Source organism: Canis aureus, chromosome 13 (assembly GCF_053574225.1).
Source record: "Canis aureus isolate CA01 chromosome 13, VMU_Caureus_v.1.0, whole genome shotgun sequence".
Lineage (NCBI taxonomy): Eukaryota > Metazoa > Chordata > Mammalia > Carnivora > Canidae > Canis > Canis aureus.
Window position 1 is genome coordinate 42,636,714 of NC_135623.1, and position 15,489 is coordinate 42,652,202.

General features: G+C 35.4%; 1 protein-coding gene across 3 annotated transcripts in view; it reads right to left on the reverse strand.

The window, feature by feature from the left end:
* The window catches only part of CDK17 (cyclin dependent kinase 17), a 135,063-nt gene that overhangs the window by 21,924 nt on the left and 97,650 nt on the right, over positions 1-15,489 (reverse strand). The window contains exons 11-17 of one of the 3 annotated variants that reach the window (XM_077845897.1): positions 14,247-14,367; positions 11,599-11,696; positions 10,857-10,962; positions 8,952-8,994; positions 4,637-4,727; positions 3,062-3,139; positions 787-2,534 (exon numbers count right to left, since the gene is read on the reverse strand). In XM_077845897.1, coding sequence (XP_077702023.1) covers positions 2,497-2,534; positions 3,062-3,139; positions 4,637-4,727; positions 8,952-8,994; positions 10,857-10,962; positions 11,599-11,696; positions 14,247-14,367 — 575 coding nt within the window. In that variant the 3' untranslated portion in view covers positions 787-2,496. Of the gene's footprint in view, positions 1-786; positions 2,890-3,061; positions 3,140-4,636; positions 4,728-8,951; positions 8,995-10,856; positions 10,963-11,598; positions 11,697-14,246; positions 14,368-15,489 lie in introns of those variants that run through there. The other 2 variants (XM_077845898.1, XM_077845899.1) reach the window with 2 other exon arrangements.

Here is a 15,489-nt window from a genome sequence, read left to right on the forward strand (position 1 = left end):
AATTTTGGTAAAAGATAGTGGTAACTGCTGTACAATACTCTAATGCCACTAAACTGTATACTTACAATGGGTAAAAATGGCAGATTAAAAAAAATATTAAATACAGAAGCATACAAAATGCTTTGGATCCACCTTATGAATTGTCCTGGATCCAAAAGACAGATCATGTTAACAAGTAGTCTTTGAAATATAATAAAGCATCAGATAGGAGTGGAGCCACTTCTATACACCTAGAGTGATGTAGTTAATGTGTGTTAACAACATCACTCGGAAGGAAAACAAAAAATACATCCTCTCTTACCTTTAAAACCACGTCAGTTTAAGATGAATTGTAAGGGTTCAAGGTTTAAAATTTTTGAGCTTCATTTCTCTTCATTACAAAATTTTCAGGATCTGAATTGTGGTGCTCAAGTATCAAAAAAAATATCGAATTCCTTAATAAAATGAAGAAACATCCCTAGGACTTCCTAGGAAGAATTTTATATAACTACTGGATATATTTCTTCATCTTTTATATGCAAGAATATCAAACATGGATAACTATATGAAATTTGCAAATCATTTATATAACTTATGAAATGAAAAATCTGACAGCTTTATAATCGAGTACTATTCTATAAAATTACAGCAGAGATTACTAAATGAATGGCTAGCACAAATATAAATTAAATATCATTACTGGCACAGCGAGACTTCATCATTGTAAAATGAAACCCATAGAAGAAAATGACCCCATTCTGCATGGCCTTCTTCCCCCAGAAAGAACTGTGACTCAACAAAACCACATTTTAACAACATGAAGATCTTGTTATTATAAATTTCAAAACAAAATGGAGGAATTTCCACATAATATTTATAGCCTTCAAAGTACAATATTAATACATGTCTGTCAGTTAGAAATAACAGCAGTTTGTTAGGCTACAGGGTTTAACAGAAAACCAATTTACAAATGTGAAAAGCAGTAGTGGTCCAATATTCACCATTACACATGAATCTGTTTCTTCCAGAAAATTTTTTTAAAAATTAAAATTTCTGTATCATGAAATATTAAAATAACACCCAAACATGCCACAATCACTATTCACAAATAAAGTTAAAATGAAATATACAAAAATTCACTTAATACTGTTAAATAACAATAAACTACAAGATTTCCTGAACAGAAATGGTAGGACCCCTGAATGTTTTACAGTGAATATCAGGAAAAAAATATTAAGTTATGATTATTTTCATGATATATAAGCCAAAAATTTACATGACCATTTCAAAATATACCAATTAAGAGTTGTAGTTTGTAAGATGCACTAAATAAACAAATAGTCCTTAAAAGTTAACACAAATGCTTAAAACACTTACCAACACCAAGGTGTGTTTATGATGTTCAAAGAGATGCATAATTGAAACTGTAATATTTACTATCTCTGATAAACACATTAATACCTACAATGCTTCAAAACAATCCTCTAAGTTCTCATTTCTCTCATTTGTTTTTAACATGGCTCATTTCAAAGACATATTACAGCTTTTAGCTGATTCCAAGTGAATGTTATTAAAACATACACATACACAGCTCCCCCCCAAATGAAATAAATGGCTCCCCAAAGAAGTATCATCCCTTCTAATAAAAGAATTGTGTTTAAGATGAAACAAGACCTCACATATTTCACTGGACTTGTATGGTTTACTTTTAACTAAATTAAAGCACAATGTAAAATAGGTAAGTGTATTAGTATACACATATCCAATAATATGCAGTAAATATTTCTAAAATGAGGAAAGGTAAAAATAAATAATTTTGGTTCTTTAATTCACTGGTATCTAAGGTAAGATCCCCATAATGTCAAGGTATTCACTTGCTTGAATCAACTTCTGCATCACATGCTTTCCTAAACATAAATGTGCTCATCAATTTCTTAGCTACTCTACTTGCTGATGTTCAATAAAAAATTATACAGCATGAACTTAGAGTGTTCAAGATGGCTCACTTATTTTACTGTTAAGCAAAGCTAAATTTACATTCCAGGAAACACTGCAGTTTAATTTTAAAAACAAACAAGAAATGCAGCAGTAAAACAATTCGTGAGGAGAAACAGATGCATTCACATCTAATAAAGCCACTGCAACTTCTTCAGGCATTTAACTGTTGTGTTAAATAAACAGACAGTAGTTATTTAGCAGCAATGATTCCGCAATAAATAATGCACTGTGTTTCTCAGTCCTGCACAAAAATTGCAGCTACAGTTACATCAATAGCTGTAACCTACTGGCTCTAATGGCAGAGAAGACCTTAAAACCAACTGTACAAAAAAATTGTCACACTGTGACAACAAATATAAAAACAATCTGTAGGTCTGAAATAAAAAGACTCCACTGTGAAGAGGACAGTGCAGACAAACGGAGATTCCAAGTCCACCAAAAGAAATAATTTGCCTTCAGATCTGAGTCCTTGATTGATAAGAAAGGCTGGGGGCTGGGCTTGAAACCATTTTATCAGACTTAAAAGAGCATGCTCTGTCTTCTGTTCTTCCCATGTCCTAAAATATAAAGTCATTTTATGAGGCAGTTCAAAGTTCAGTTTTATCCCACATACAGTATTTGGTGACTCTAGGAAGCTAATGGTCCCACCAGCAAAAACTAATGTTCCACGATAAGAGTGATCAGCACTGTCTGAAATGACCCTTTTGTTGATGGGGTCAGTCTATAGCTTCTATGCTTCGAAGTGATGAACCTGATGACTAGGGAAGCACAAGATGTGTCTTCTGCCTCAGGTACCAGGGATGGCGTGTGCAGTGATCAAGCCAGGCCACTTGTAAAAGGTCTTTGTGCCATCTGCAGCTTTCAGGATCCCTGACTTGACTGAGTCAGATTTCTCTCTGAAGAATTACTGAGCTGCCCACATCATACAGAAAAGTGAGTACGTGCAATGCTAAACATACAGTTGTGGAATGCACTGTACATTGGTTTATACATCAATAATTTTACTGATCAATTTATAAACCAAAAACTTGGTTCCACGCAAAATTTCATGATCGACACGTGAAATGGTTTATGACAAACACACCTGTCTCTGGATAAGAAGAATTTCGAAAACCCGGGTCCTTTTGCAACTGAATCTCTTTCAAACTGAATATTGATACACCTAAAATGCATAGACAAAAACTATCAGGTGAAGGTCTAACATTATTAAAACAAACATAACTATAGACAAAATGTTTAAAAATGTATATTGATTCAACATTTATAAGATTATAGCCCTACTGAACTATCTTCCCCTTTGTCCCAATGTTTTGAGAAGAAAATCAAACAAAATAATCGCCCCTCAGAACCTTTCCCCCACAACTCTGCTTTGAATCATGCTTCCAATGTCATGTTTCTCCTCAAATATGTACATATAGAGAATAGACCCTGTCTCTTTCCAGGACTTAATGGGGTTGGGAGATGTAATCAAGAGGTATTTGATTTTTATTCTCTGTCCTTTTATCTGCCTCCTTAAAATGACATGAAGGTATCAGGGCCTCAAAATACCCTCAGATTTCCAGAAAAAAATCAACAGGTTTGTACACAACCACAATTGCCTACCTCACACTATAAAACTTGGTATTAATAATGAAATGTAAATATCATCTTGTAATTCAATTTTCTTATTTCTAATCTCTGCCAGAGAGGTAGTCTATTAAAAAATAACCAATAAATGAAAAGTCTTAAGGATTCTTGATTCCAATTAGTAAACGTCAATGAATCAGTTATTTATTTGTAAATGAGAATGGGAAATTAATGAAAGCTTTTGGAATCTCAGTTCCTAAATATTCTAATTCCCCATTCACCTTACTCTGTTTTAAAGTGAAATGTTGGGGTAATCTTTTAAAATGAAGCAATTAGACATGAGAAATCAGCTCTTTTAGTGACCGACAATACACTCACCACTGTCATGAGGATAGTAAAGTCAGAGTGACCACAGCAAAGAAAAATCATCTTTATATCTTGAAAAGGAAATCTACTTTCACAAGAAAACAATTTTAGGTTTTGGTTGTGCTTCATTACTTTTTGCCTAAAAATCCATTTTTAGAAACTCTGAATCTAAGCAATCCAGACTGGACCTAATGACAATGTTTATCATCAGATGGCATTTTCTAATTTAAGTCCAATAAGATTAATAACCCATGCCTAAGTACTATTGATTTCTTACAGAGCAGAGGCAATGTGCTCAGTGTTAAACAAGTTAAGGGGTGCCTAGGTGGCTCAGTCAGTTGGGCATCCAACTCTTATTTCAGTTTGGATCAATTACTCCAGGTTACTAGGTTGTAGGGGGTAAGCCCCACTCTGAGCCCCACGTCAGGCTCTGTGCTCAGCAGCAAGTCTGCTTGAAGACTCTCCCTCTGCCCCTCCTGCTACTTGCGTGGGCATGTTCTCACACACACTCTCTCTCTAAAATAAATAAATACATCTTAAAGAAAAAGAAATGAAAACATATGCAAATAAGACACACTTCCCTTCAAGGACTTCTAATCTGGTTACATAAAGACTAAAATTTTATGCTTAAAAACTAACAACAATCTCTTCCTAAACCCTTAATTCACCCCAGTCTCTAACACTAGACAAATGAAAAGGGGGGAAGGGACTTTAGATTTTCTCTTACTTTCAGGTAAAGTATGTATTCTTGGTCCCAGACTTCGAAAATATACATGTTTCATGGCCTCTTCTGCTGAAACCCTTTTCTTAGATTCGTACTGCGAAAAAGCAAAGAACTGCTTCATTAACTTTTTCTCTAAACATTATGAGGGGAGGCAGATTAGCATTTAGAGCTACTTGTATCTTGAAAATCTGTAATATAGTGACTGCTTTTTAAGAACCAACTTGGAGAATACAGATGTATTTTAATGTGAGTTGCTATTGAGATTATGTAGTAATGACCATATATCTCAGTTCCAAATTTCCAAGATGAAGTTGGATCTTCACTAAAAATTCAGATTCCCTGTATTTCTGAATTTTTTAAAAAATTAAAATATCTGACTTTTGGTGTTACTTTTCCTCATGAGCACCAAAGGATCATTGGAAATACATCCAATACTTTTAGGAGAGATGTGTCTCTTTTGGTATTTTTAAAAAATTTTATTTAAGTTAATTAATTAACATAAAACGTATTACTGGTTTCAGAGGTAGAGGTCAGTGATTCTTCAGTCTTATATAATAATAAGTGTGCATTATATCACGTGCCCTCAATGTTCATCACCAGTTACCCCATCTCCCACCTGCCTCCCCTCCAGCAACCCTCAGTTTGTTTCTTAGGATTAAGAGTCTCTTATCGTTGTCTCCCTCTCTGATTGTCTTATTTTTTTCTTCTCTTCTTGTATAATCCTCTGTTTTGTTTCTTAAATTCCACATATGAGTGAGGTCATATGATAATTGTCTTTCTCTGGCTTATTTCGCTTAGCATAATATCCTCTGGTTCGATTTACCCCAAAGATTCAGATGCAATGAAACGCCGGGACACCTGTACCCCGATGTTTATAGCAGCAATGTCCACAATAGCCAAACTGTGGAAGGAGCCTCGGTGTCCATCGAAAGATGAATGGATAAAGAAGATGTGGTTTATCTATACAATGGAATGTTACTCAGCCTTTAGAAATGACAAATACGGGATCCCTGGGTGGCGCAGCGGTTTGGCGCCTGCCTTTGGCCCAGGGCGCGATCCTGGAGACCCGGGATCGAATCTCACGTCGGGCTCCCGGTGCATGGAGCCTGCTTCTCCCTCTGCCTGTGTCTCTGCCTCTCTCTCTCTCTCTGTGTGACTATCATAAATAAATAAAAATTAAAAAAAAAAAATAAAAGAAACGACAAATACCCACCATTTGCTTCAACGTGGATGGAACTGGAAGGTATTATGCTGAGTGAAATAAGTCAATCAGAGAAGGACAAACATTGTATGTTCTCATTCATTTGGGAGATATAAATAATAGTGAAAGGGAATATAAGGGAAGGGAGAAGAAATGTGTGCGAAATATCAGAAAGGAAGACAGAACATAAAGACTCCTAACTCTGGGAAATGAACTAGGGGTGGTGGAAGGGGAGGAGGGCGGGGGATGGGGGTGAATGGGTGACGGGCACTGAGCGGGGCACTTGACGGGATGAGCAATGGGTGTTATTCTGTATGTTGGTAAATTGAACACCAATAAAAAATAAATTTATTATAAAAAAAATCCTCTGGTTCCATCCACATCATTGAAAATAGCAAGATTTCTTTTTTGATGGCTGAGTAGTATTCCATTGTATATCTAGATCACATCTTCTTTATCCATTCATCTGTTGATGGACACCTAGGCTTTTTTCATAGTTTGGGGATTGCGGACATTGCTGCTATAAACATTGGGGTGCATGTGCACTACATTTGTATCTTTAGGGTAGGATAGTTCTATTCTCAACTTTTGGAGGAACCTCCATACTGCTTTCCAGAGTGGCTGCCCCAGCTTGCATTCCCACCAACTGTGTATGAGTTCTCCTTTTTCTGTATCCTTGCCAACATCTGTTGTTTCCTGACTTGTTAATTTAGCCATTCTGACTGGTGTGAGGAGGTATCTCTTTGTGATTTACAGATGATGTGATACTCTATATGGAAAACCCAAAAGAGGGACACGTGGGTAGCTCAGTGGTTGAGCATCTGCCTTTGGCTCAGGCTGTGATCCTGGGGTCCTGGGATCAAGTCCTGTATTGAGCTCCCCACAGGGAGCCTGCTCCTCCCACTGCCTATGCCTCTGCCTCTCTGTGTCTCCCATGAGTAAATAAATAAAATCTTTAAAAAAACAAAACAAAAAACAAGACTCCACCCCAAAATTGCTAGAACTCATACAGGAATTCAGCAAAGTAGCAGGATATAAAATCAATGCACAAAAATCAGTTGCAATTCTATACACTAACAATGAGACAGAAGAAAGAAAAATTAAGGAGTCAATCCCATTTAAAATTGCACCCAAAACCATTAAGATACCTAGGAATAAACCTAACCAAAGAGGCAAAAGATCTGTACTCAGAAAACTAAAGAACATTCATGAAAGAGACTGAGGAAGACACAAAGAAATGGGAAAACATTCCATGCTTATGGATTGGAAGAACAAATATTGTTAAAATGTCTATGCTACTTAGAGCAATCTATACATTCAGTGCAATCCCTATCAAAATACCATCAACTTATTTCATGGAGTTGGGACAAATAATCCTAAAATTTGTATGGAACCAGAAAAGATCCCGAATAGCCAAAGGAATGCTGAAAAAGAAAACCCAAACTGGTGGCATCACAACTCCTGGCTTCAAGCTCTATTACAAAGCTGTAATCATCAAGACAGTAAGGTACTGGCACAAAAACAGACACATAGATCAATGGAAAAGAACAGAGAACCCAGAAGTGGACCCTCAACTCTATGGTCAACTAATCTTTGACAAAGCAGGAAAGAATATCCAATGGAAAAAAGACAGTCCCTTCAACAAATGGTATTGGGAAAATTGGACAGTCACATGCAGAAGAATGAAACTGGACCATTCCTTCACACCACACACAAAAATAGACTCAAAATGAATGAAAGACCTAGATGTGAGAGGGGAATCCATCAAAATCCTAGAGAACACAGGCAGCAACCTCTTCCACCTCATCTGCAGTAACTTCTGGCTAGACATATCTCCAAAGGCAAGGGAAACAAAAGCAAAAATGAACTACTGAGACTTCATCAAGATAAAAAGCTTTTGCACAGCAAAGGAAACAGTCAACAAAACCAAAAGGCAACCAACAGAATGGGAGAACATATTTGCAAATGACACATCAGATAAAGGGCTAGTATCCAAAATCTATTAAAGACTTATCAAACTCAACACTCAAAGGACAAATAATCCAGTCAAGAAATGGGCAGAAGACATGAACAGATATTTCTCCAAAGAAGACATACAAATGGCCAACAGACACATGAAAAAATGCTCAACATCACTCAACACCAGGGAAATACAATTCAAAACCACAATGAGATACCACGTCACACCAGTCAAAATGGCTAAAATTAAAAGTCAAGAAATGAGAGATGTTGGTGAGGATGAGGAATGTTGGTGGGAATGTAAGCTGGTGCAGCCACTCCAGGACAGATACTATTAAATTACCTATTAGGATCCCATTTTTTTTCCTTGATGAGATAATCTATTTAAGGTGTCCATGCTTCCAAATTCAACATATCAATGATGAATCATGATTTTACCAAACTTAGACTAATTATGGCAATCTTGCTCCCCAATTCCCAACCTCTTTTACAATTAATGTTTTGATGACCAAGACTTAGGAAGAAACTTTGTAGGGGTTTCTGGAAAAGCTTTGCTTTCCAGATACAAGAGGACTATTATGGCTGACACCCTTATCCTCTCTTCTTCCTGCTTTGAATAGAAGATATTTGTAGGTGCAGCAGCCTATAAGGCTCTAGGTATAAGGAAAAGAAAAAGAACTTAAGAGAACAGGAATTGCAGAGAATATGGCCTGGACATAGTTGATCAATGCCAGAAGGGGACTACCTCATATTGTTCTAGGTCACAATGAGAGACCTATACACATTAAGAGAAACCATCATTTATTCTTATTTTACTTAAGCATATGCCTTAAGCATGCCAGATACTACCATAAATAATCTTATTTAATGTCATGACAAGGGGCACCAGCATGGCTCAGTCGGTCAAGCATCTGCCTTCGGCTCAGGTCATGATCCCAGGGTCCTGGGATTGAGCCCCATGTTGGGCTCCTGCTCAGAGGGGAATATGCTTCTTCCTCTGTCCCCTGCTCATGTGCTCTTTCGCTACCTCTACCTCTCAAATAAATAAAATCTTAAAAAAAATCGTCTTGACAAATATTTAAGCAAAGCATTATTTATCCCATTCTACAGATGCAGAGAAACTGAGGCTTAGTGATTACAAAGTAAGATGTAACTTACCTGAAGAAACTTTGTTATTAACTCTATTCCCTCAGAGTCTAACCTAAAAACAACAAAAAACAAGTGGCAATTTATTCTTTTATCTCAGTTGACAGCAACTTCTCAAATATAACTATTTTCCAAGTGTCTTAATCTGCTAACTTCAAGTGCTCTAAAATAGCCACTCTTGTTGCTTTCAAACAGACTCAAATCTGTTTTATCCTTAAAAGACTTACCCTGCCACTTGTTTAAGAAGAAACTATAAAAAACCGGGCTTTGACTCAAATTTTCAATAATGAAAAACAAATTAGAAAATTAAAGAAATTTTTAAAATCACCACTCTATCTCAAAGTAACCTCTATTACTTAAGTGTATCATTTTCAGTGTTCCACTACACACAAGCTATAGAAGCATCATTTTCTCATTGTATAGGTGAAAATAAAGAGGCAAGTGGCCCCACATGCATCACTGTGGTTCACAATAAACACAGATGACTCATTCAACACATTTTTACAGGGCAGTCTACTATAGAAGCTATAAAGTTCAATTTAAATATGCCACAATGACATCATAAAACATAATTAAAAACTAGGGCTACAAAATCAATGAGGTAGTCATTTATAGTGATGAAATTCACTTAATAAGCAATAGAAGGTTGAGGGACTATTTTAATGGGATAATCTCTTGATCAGAAATTATAGGTTCTATTTTGCATTCCTTTTCACTGTCAAAAGCATGATAATGAATAAAGAAACATTTTCTCAAGTGCTCTTAGTAGATACTGGGGATGCTGTGGCTTAGACATTTTCTAGGCTGTTCTGTTCCTTTGTAGTTTGCCATTCTGGCAAATATCCAGAGCTCCTTGGGCACAAACTAGAGGCTAAGGTCATGGAGAACCTGCTTTAAAGAAGAGCTTGACCTTCTGCACTGGACACCATAATAGCAAGCAACATAAAAATCACAAAAATAGGATTTATGCTACTTAGAAGGAAGAGACACACATAAAAAGCCCTGCACATAGTATTATTTTCCTAAGAAAGTCTACTTAGAATGTTATTAGTTGCTATAGTAACAATAAGAACATCAATTCACATAAATACTTTAAAAAATATTTTTGTATCAGAACTATTTTTCCTACTCTCTCTAGCTTGAGAATAAATGGAACTACAGCCAAGTGTGTTATGTTGTAAGCAATGTGAATGGCTTTTTATTAAAACAAACACTGACCTTATTTGGTATCTGGGTGTACTCTTTTATTTTTTTAAGGAAATGTGAAAAAATAGAAGGGGTCAGTTATTCTATGTTACTTACTGAAAACGTAATAATTCCATAAGTAGAAACGTTCTGACTGAAATTTTAATGCCAGTATTAAATAGATCTGGGGGTAGAGTTGAGAAACTTTAATGAAATGGCCAACATTTAGGACATAAGAGGTCAGAAAGAGTTTACATTCTTCAAATACAAATCACATCATTAACACTGGCCAAATACTGACAAGTCATCTTGTGTCAGAGTCAAGATTTTACTTATAACACTTTCTTAGGTTTTTATAAGTAAATACAGAATAATACTGTAGGAAGCAAAACAAAAACTTCATTGTGGTCTTCATGGTACTGAGGATGGCATTAACCAATGTCTTCTTTCAGATAAAGGGAACAATCTACATAAACTCTAGAATTCTAATATGGATGTTCTATATTCATATAAGGAGCTCAATTCTTTGATTTACATATCTTGGTCTCTGAATTATAAAATTAATCTGACAAAAGGAAGAAATTCATTTAAATCAGATCCTAAAATATTTAAGAACTTTGTACGTGTATTTTATATTTTTCCCTGAATCCTTACTATGGCTAATGCTTTAAGAGACTGGAAAGAATCATGTGGGTTTTTCTCCCTTTGATTTAAAGAAAAAGAAAAAAGTACCTGGGTGCATGGTTAATGAGAGGCTGTGGTTTGTATTTTGGAAAGTTGTAGTTCTTGAACTCATCATTTGAAGAAACACCTGGCCAAGTTTCCTGAGATGGTGTCCCTGAATCGAAAAAAAAAAATTTTGTATTTGTAAATACATACAAATTTACATACATACAAATATATATAAATAAGGAGAACTAAGAAAATGTCTTAAAGAATAATTCACATTTAGTAGATGATTTGACTATTTCAACTGAAAGCAAAATGAAAGAATTAGTAAACACATATCTACTTTTTTTGGGATTACACGATAAGCCTTAAAAATGATGCCTAACTAACACCTAACCTAGAATTATTTCCTAATAATATGCTACAGACCAATTTTCAATAATATTTCTCTTCTCTGTCCTTCCATATAATTTTTAATACAAAGGCAGAACTCAGTAAATGAAAAGAAGTCACATAGAATGCTCAATCTTTAGGATTACAATTTTCCTTAATCAGTTTTTCTTTTAAAGATTTTATTTTTAAGTAATTTCTATATACAACATGAGGCTCAAATTCACAACTCAGAGATCAAGAGTCACAAGCCCCATGACTGAGTCAGTCAGGTGCCAACTAATTATAATTCTTAAAACAGCTATTTATGTTAGTTTCAGTACCAAATTTTTGGATATATTTTTAAAAAAAATATAGTCTTATCTAGCTAGTCACAATTGCAGAAAACAAATTACTGGGAAAATATTTCTGTTACCTAGCAGTCGGAAAATTAAGTGCAGTTCATCTTCCACAGTTGATCCTGGAAACAGAGGTCTTCCAGAAGCCATTTCAAAGAAAATGCAACCAACACCCCTTTAAGATACATCATAAAAAAAAGATGAGTAAGCCATTTACCTGTTATGAAGGACAATTCTCTTTTCCTTAAGATTGCCTCTCAAGATGGAGAATTTTGTATTTACCTGCTAGAAAAACCTCCCGCAGATTTTTTTTCAGCTCCAGCTAATTTGTTAACATGTATCCTATTTGTCTCAACTTCCATATTGCTATATCCATTCCTCCATCTCAGTTCCTCCACCCTGCCTTAAAAATTCTAGCTCTCCTTTGTATGATCTTTGAAAAAAAACACTGCCAATAACTAATGGTGATTTAATGCCTATTATGTCTTAGACAGTGGGTAACAGGGATAGGGAGAAGCAAATGATTCAAGATGTTTTTATGCAGGAAGCAGAGACAGAACATACAGGTGCAGGGTGGTGAGTGTTTTGAGTGTGTACGTGTGTGGGAAGGAAAAAAATGGAGAGAGATTCAGTGAATGAATACTATCTTCTAGAATCTGTGTCAATAAACTTAAAAGACAGTCCTTTCCATTAAAGAACTCACACTCTAACTACTGTATGTAAAATTTTACATATTAAAATGCTATATAAAAAATTATGATGGAGCCACTATAGAAAACAATATGGTTGTCCTTCAAAATAATTTAAAATAGAATTACCATATGATCCAGAAATTCCACTCCTAAGTATATACCCAAAAGAACTGAAAGCAGAGTTTCAAAGACATATTTGTCACACATGTCCATAGTGGCATTACTCGTTACAGCCAAAAGGTAGAAACAACCCATACGTCCACCAATGGATGGATAAACAAAATGTAGCATACATATACAATGATTATTCAGTCTTAAAAATTAAATAAATTCTGACATAAAAAAGTCAAATATCTCTACAACATGGATGAAACTTGAAGACATTTATGCTATGTGAAAAAAACCAGTTACGAAAGGACAAATATGATTCTACTCATATGAAATGCTTAAGAAATATCAAACTGATAGGGAAAGAAAGTAGAACAGTGGTTGCCAGGGGCTGGAAGGAGGAGTAAATGGGGAATTGTCTAATGGGTATGGAGTCTCAGTTTTGCAAGATGAAAAGTTCTGGAGCGCTAAGGTTGCACAACAATGTGGATGCACTTAATGCCAAAGAACTGTACATTTAAAATGGGTAAAATGGTAAATTTTACATTATATGTATTTGCAATTTAAAAAATAAGTTTAAAAAATGTTACACAAAATTATATATAGTTGTTCAACACAAGACAACAGAAAGAAGTATATGACTTAACATTACATTATATATTCAATAAATGTGACCACATTTCAGAGAAAGGGATTGCCGCTGGATGCTGGGTAGTATTCAGGAAGGATTTACGAAAAGCTGTGTTCTGAAGGTTCATAGGCCCAGAGAAGCACAGCATGCATTCCAGATGGGTAGACTGGTATGAGCACAAGTGCAAAGATGGGAAAGCCCAGGTTATTTTTGAGATATGGTGAGTGGCCCACTGGGCTAGAAGAGAATATTTATATAGAGGAATAGTGTAAAGTTGTTGTGCCCAAGATCACGAATCTGAGAAACCACCTCGGAGCCGACACCGACGCAAACACACGAGGGTTTATTTACAAGCTCGAGCTTGGGTCCAAGTATACCCGACACAGCGGAGCAGGGACTTGGACCCCGAGACTAAGAGGCTTAGCAACTTTATAGGGGCCAGTGGCCAATGAGATACGCAGAAAGTTGCACAGTCATTCTGGTCCAGGTGGCCGACTGAATTACATTTTACCCTACAGTATCCATTTGAACTGGCCTATCACTGAGCCGGATTACCGGTTAGGGTGTGCCCTGGGCTTGACTAGGGTAGGGCAGTGCCCTAAGTAATAAGCATGTCAGCACAAGGCGGGTGCAGCACAAAATAGTCAGTCCTGCTCTGCTTGTCCAGGGGTAGGGGATTTTGTTAAATTTCCTGGGTCCCACAAAGTAAGTTGGGAAAGATAGTTTAGAGATGTTTTATGGAGATCATTAAGTATCAGATTGATGGATGGAACCTTACTCCATAGATAATGGAGAAAGCAGCAAAGGTATTTGAGTAAAGGAATGTCATCAGAGGGGATATGAGGAAGGTGGCTATGATATTTTATTATTCTTAGGTCAACTTAAGAACAAATGGATTTTAATGAATATTAAATGTCAAGAATAATTTTATTTGAAACTACTATGTACTAAATATTCTTCTAAGTACTTTATATGTATTATTAGCTCATTTGGTCTCAACATTATCCACAGAACAGTCTTTTAAAGTAGTTAATATTACTATTCCCATTTCCTTAAATGAGGAAACTGAGGCAAGGCCAGTAGTTTGAATAAGGTTACTAACTATATGGCTGTAAGTGGTAGAACTGGTAAACCAATGTGATCTTACTCATGTGACAAAACTCTTAATTACTGCTTATGTTTTCACTCTTTAAAGTAATATTGCCTTAAAACTCAAGTATCTATCAGTATGCCTTGTGTTAATGGCTACATTCTTTCACAATTATAAATGACAATAACATATGCATGTATTTACCACATGTCAATCTGTGTTGAGTACTCTGAGGAACCAAGAAGCACATCAGGTGGCCGGTACCACAGTGTGACAACTTCATTGGAGTAGGTCTTTGTAGGAACCGACTTGGCTCTGGCTAGCCCTTCACAGGGAAAAGAAAACAATTAAGAAATGGCTATAAACCATATCCTCACTATGACTCCAGTCACAAGATGTCTGAGACAGCTACTCTTTAGTTTCCTGAAGTTTAACAAAATAAGTTTTATGAATTTTTTTGAGAGCTCATGGTCTTGGGTAAGCAAATCCTTATGTGATTAAAATAACAACAATTCCACAATCTGAAACCATGTTTATTTTTATGCATGTGAATGCACTTGATACAGTGCCTCCCATTAATCTAAACTTAAGATACTTTCCTTCTATGAATCACGGTGCCAAAATTATTTCCAAGTGGAACTTAAATTAATGCCAAATAGGCTGATGATACAGAGATAAACAGTTTTACTGCTTATAGCTAGAGGCCTGTTACCTTTTCTTAACCTAATTCCAACTTTCATTTGCTATACCAATTTTAGTTTTTTTAGAATAAATTACACTGCTATTGTGTACTTTAAGTTTTAAGTTATATTTAAGCATAATTTTAAATAAAATGGACCACGCTGCCTTTGGCTATTAATGTAAATGATGAAAACCATGTGCCATTCCTTTGCCAATTTCAAGTGGAATTCACTGATTATTTAGAAATAAAGGCAAGAGTTCACAACCTCATCCCTTGAGCTACTTGCATGAGAGTTTTTATTATCTCTAAGCCTCCAAATTCTGATCACTCGAAGAAGCAACTGTAAAAGATACCTGAAAAAAATATAAATTTATTCTAACATATAGTTTATTTCAATAACGAGGAATAATTCATTTTTAGGCTGTTATTTGGTATGTATAATTTTATATATTAAAATACTAAATAAGAAAAATGTTATAAAAGGATAATTCAATACTTATTAAACTAGATAAAAATCACTCAAATAAAACCAGAAATTTAAACAGTTAGGCAGCACTCATACTATTTTTGTTTACTATAACATAACTGCTAAAGGGTATAACTAGAACAATTAAAATACAAGTATTACTGTACCAACCCAACTTGGTAAAATAAGTTCAACAAATTATTTTCCTACCAACTTTGATAATTAGCAAGATGTGGGAAGCTTTCTAATATTTCCTCCTGATGTTAATAATGGCTTATTTGGGGACAAAAGACAGGGCC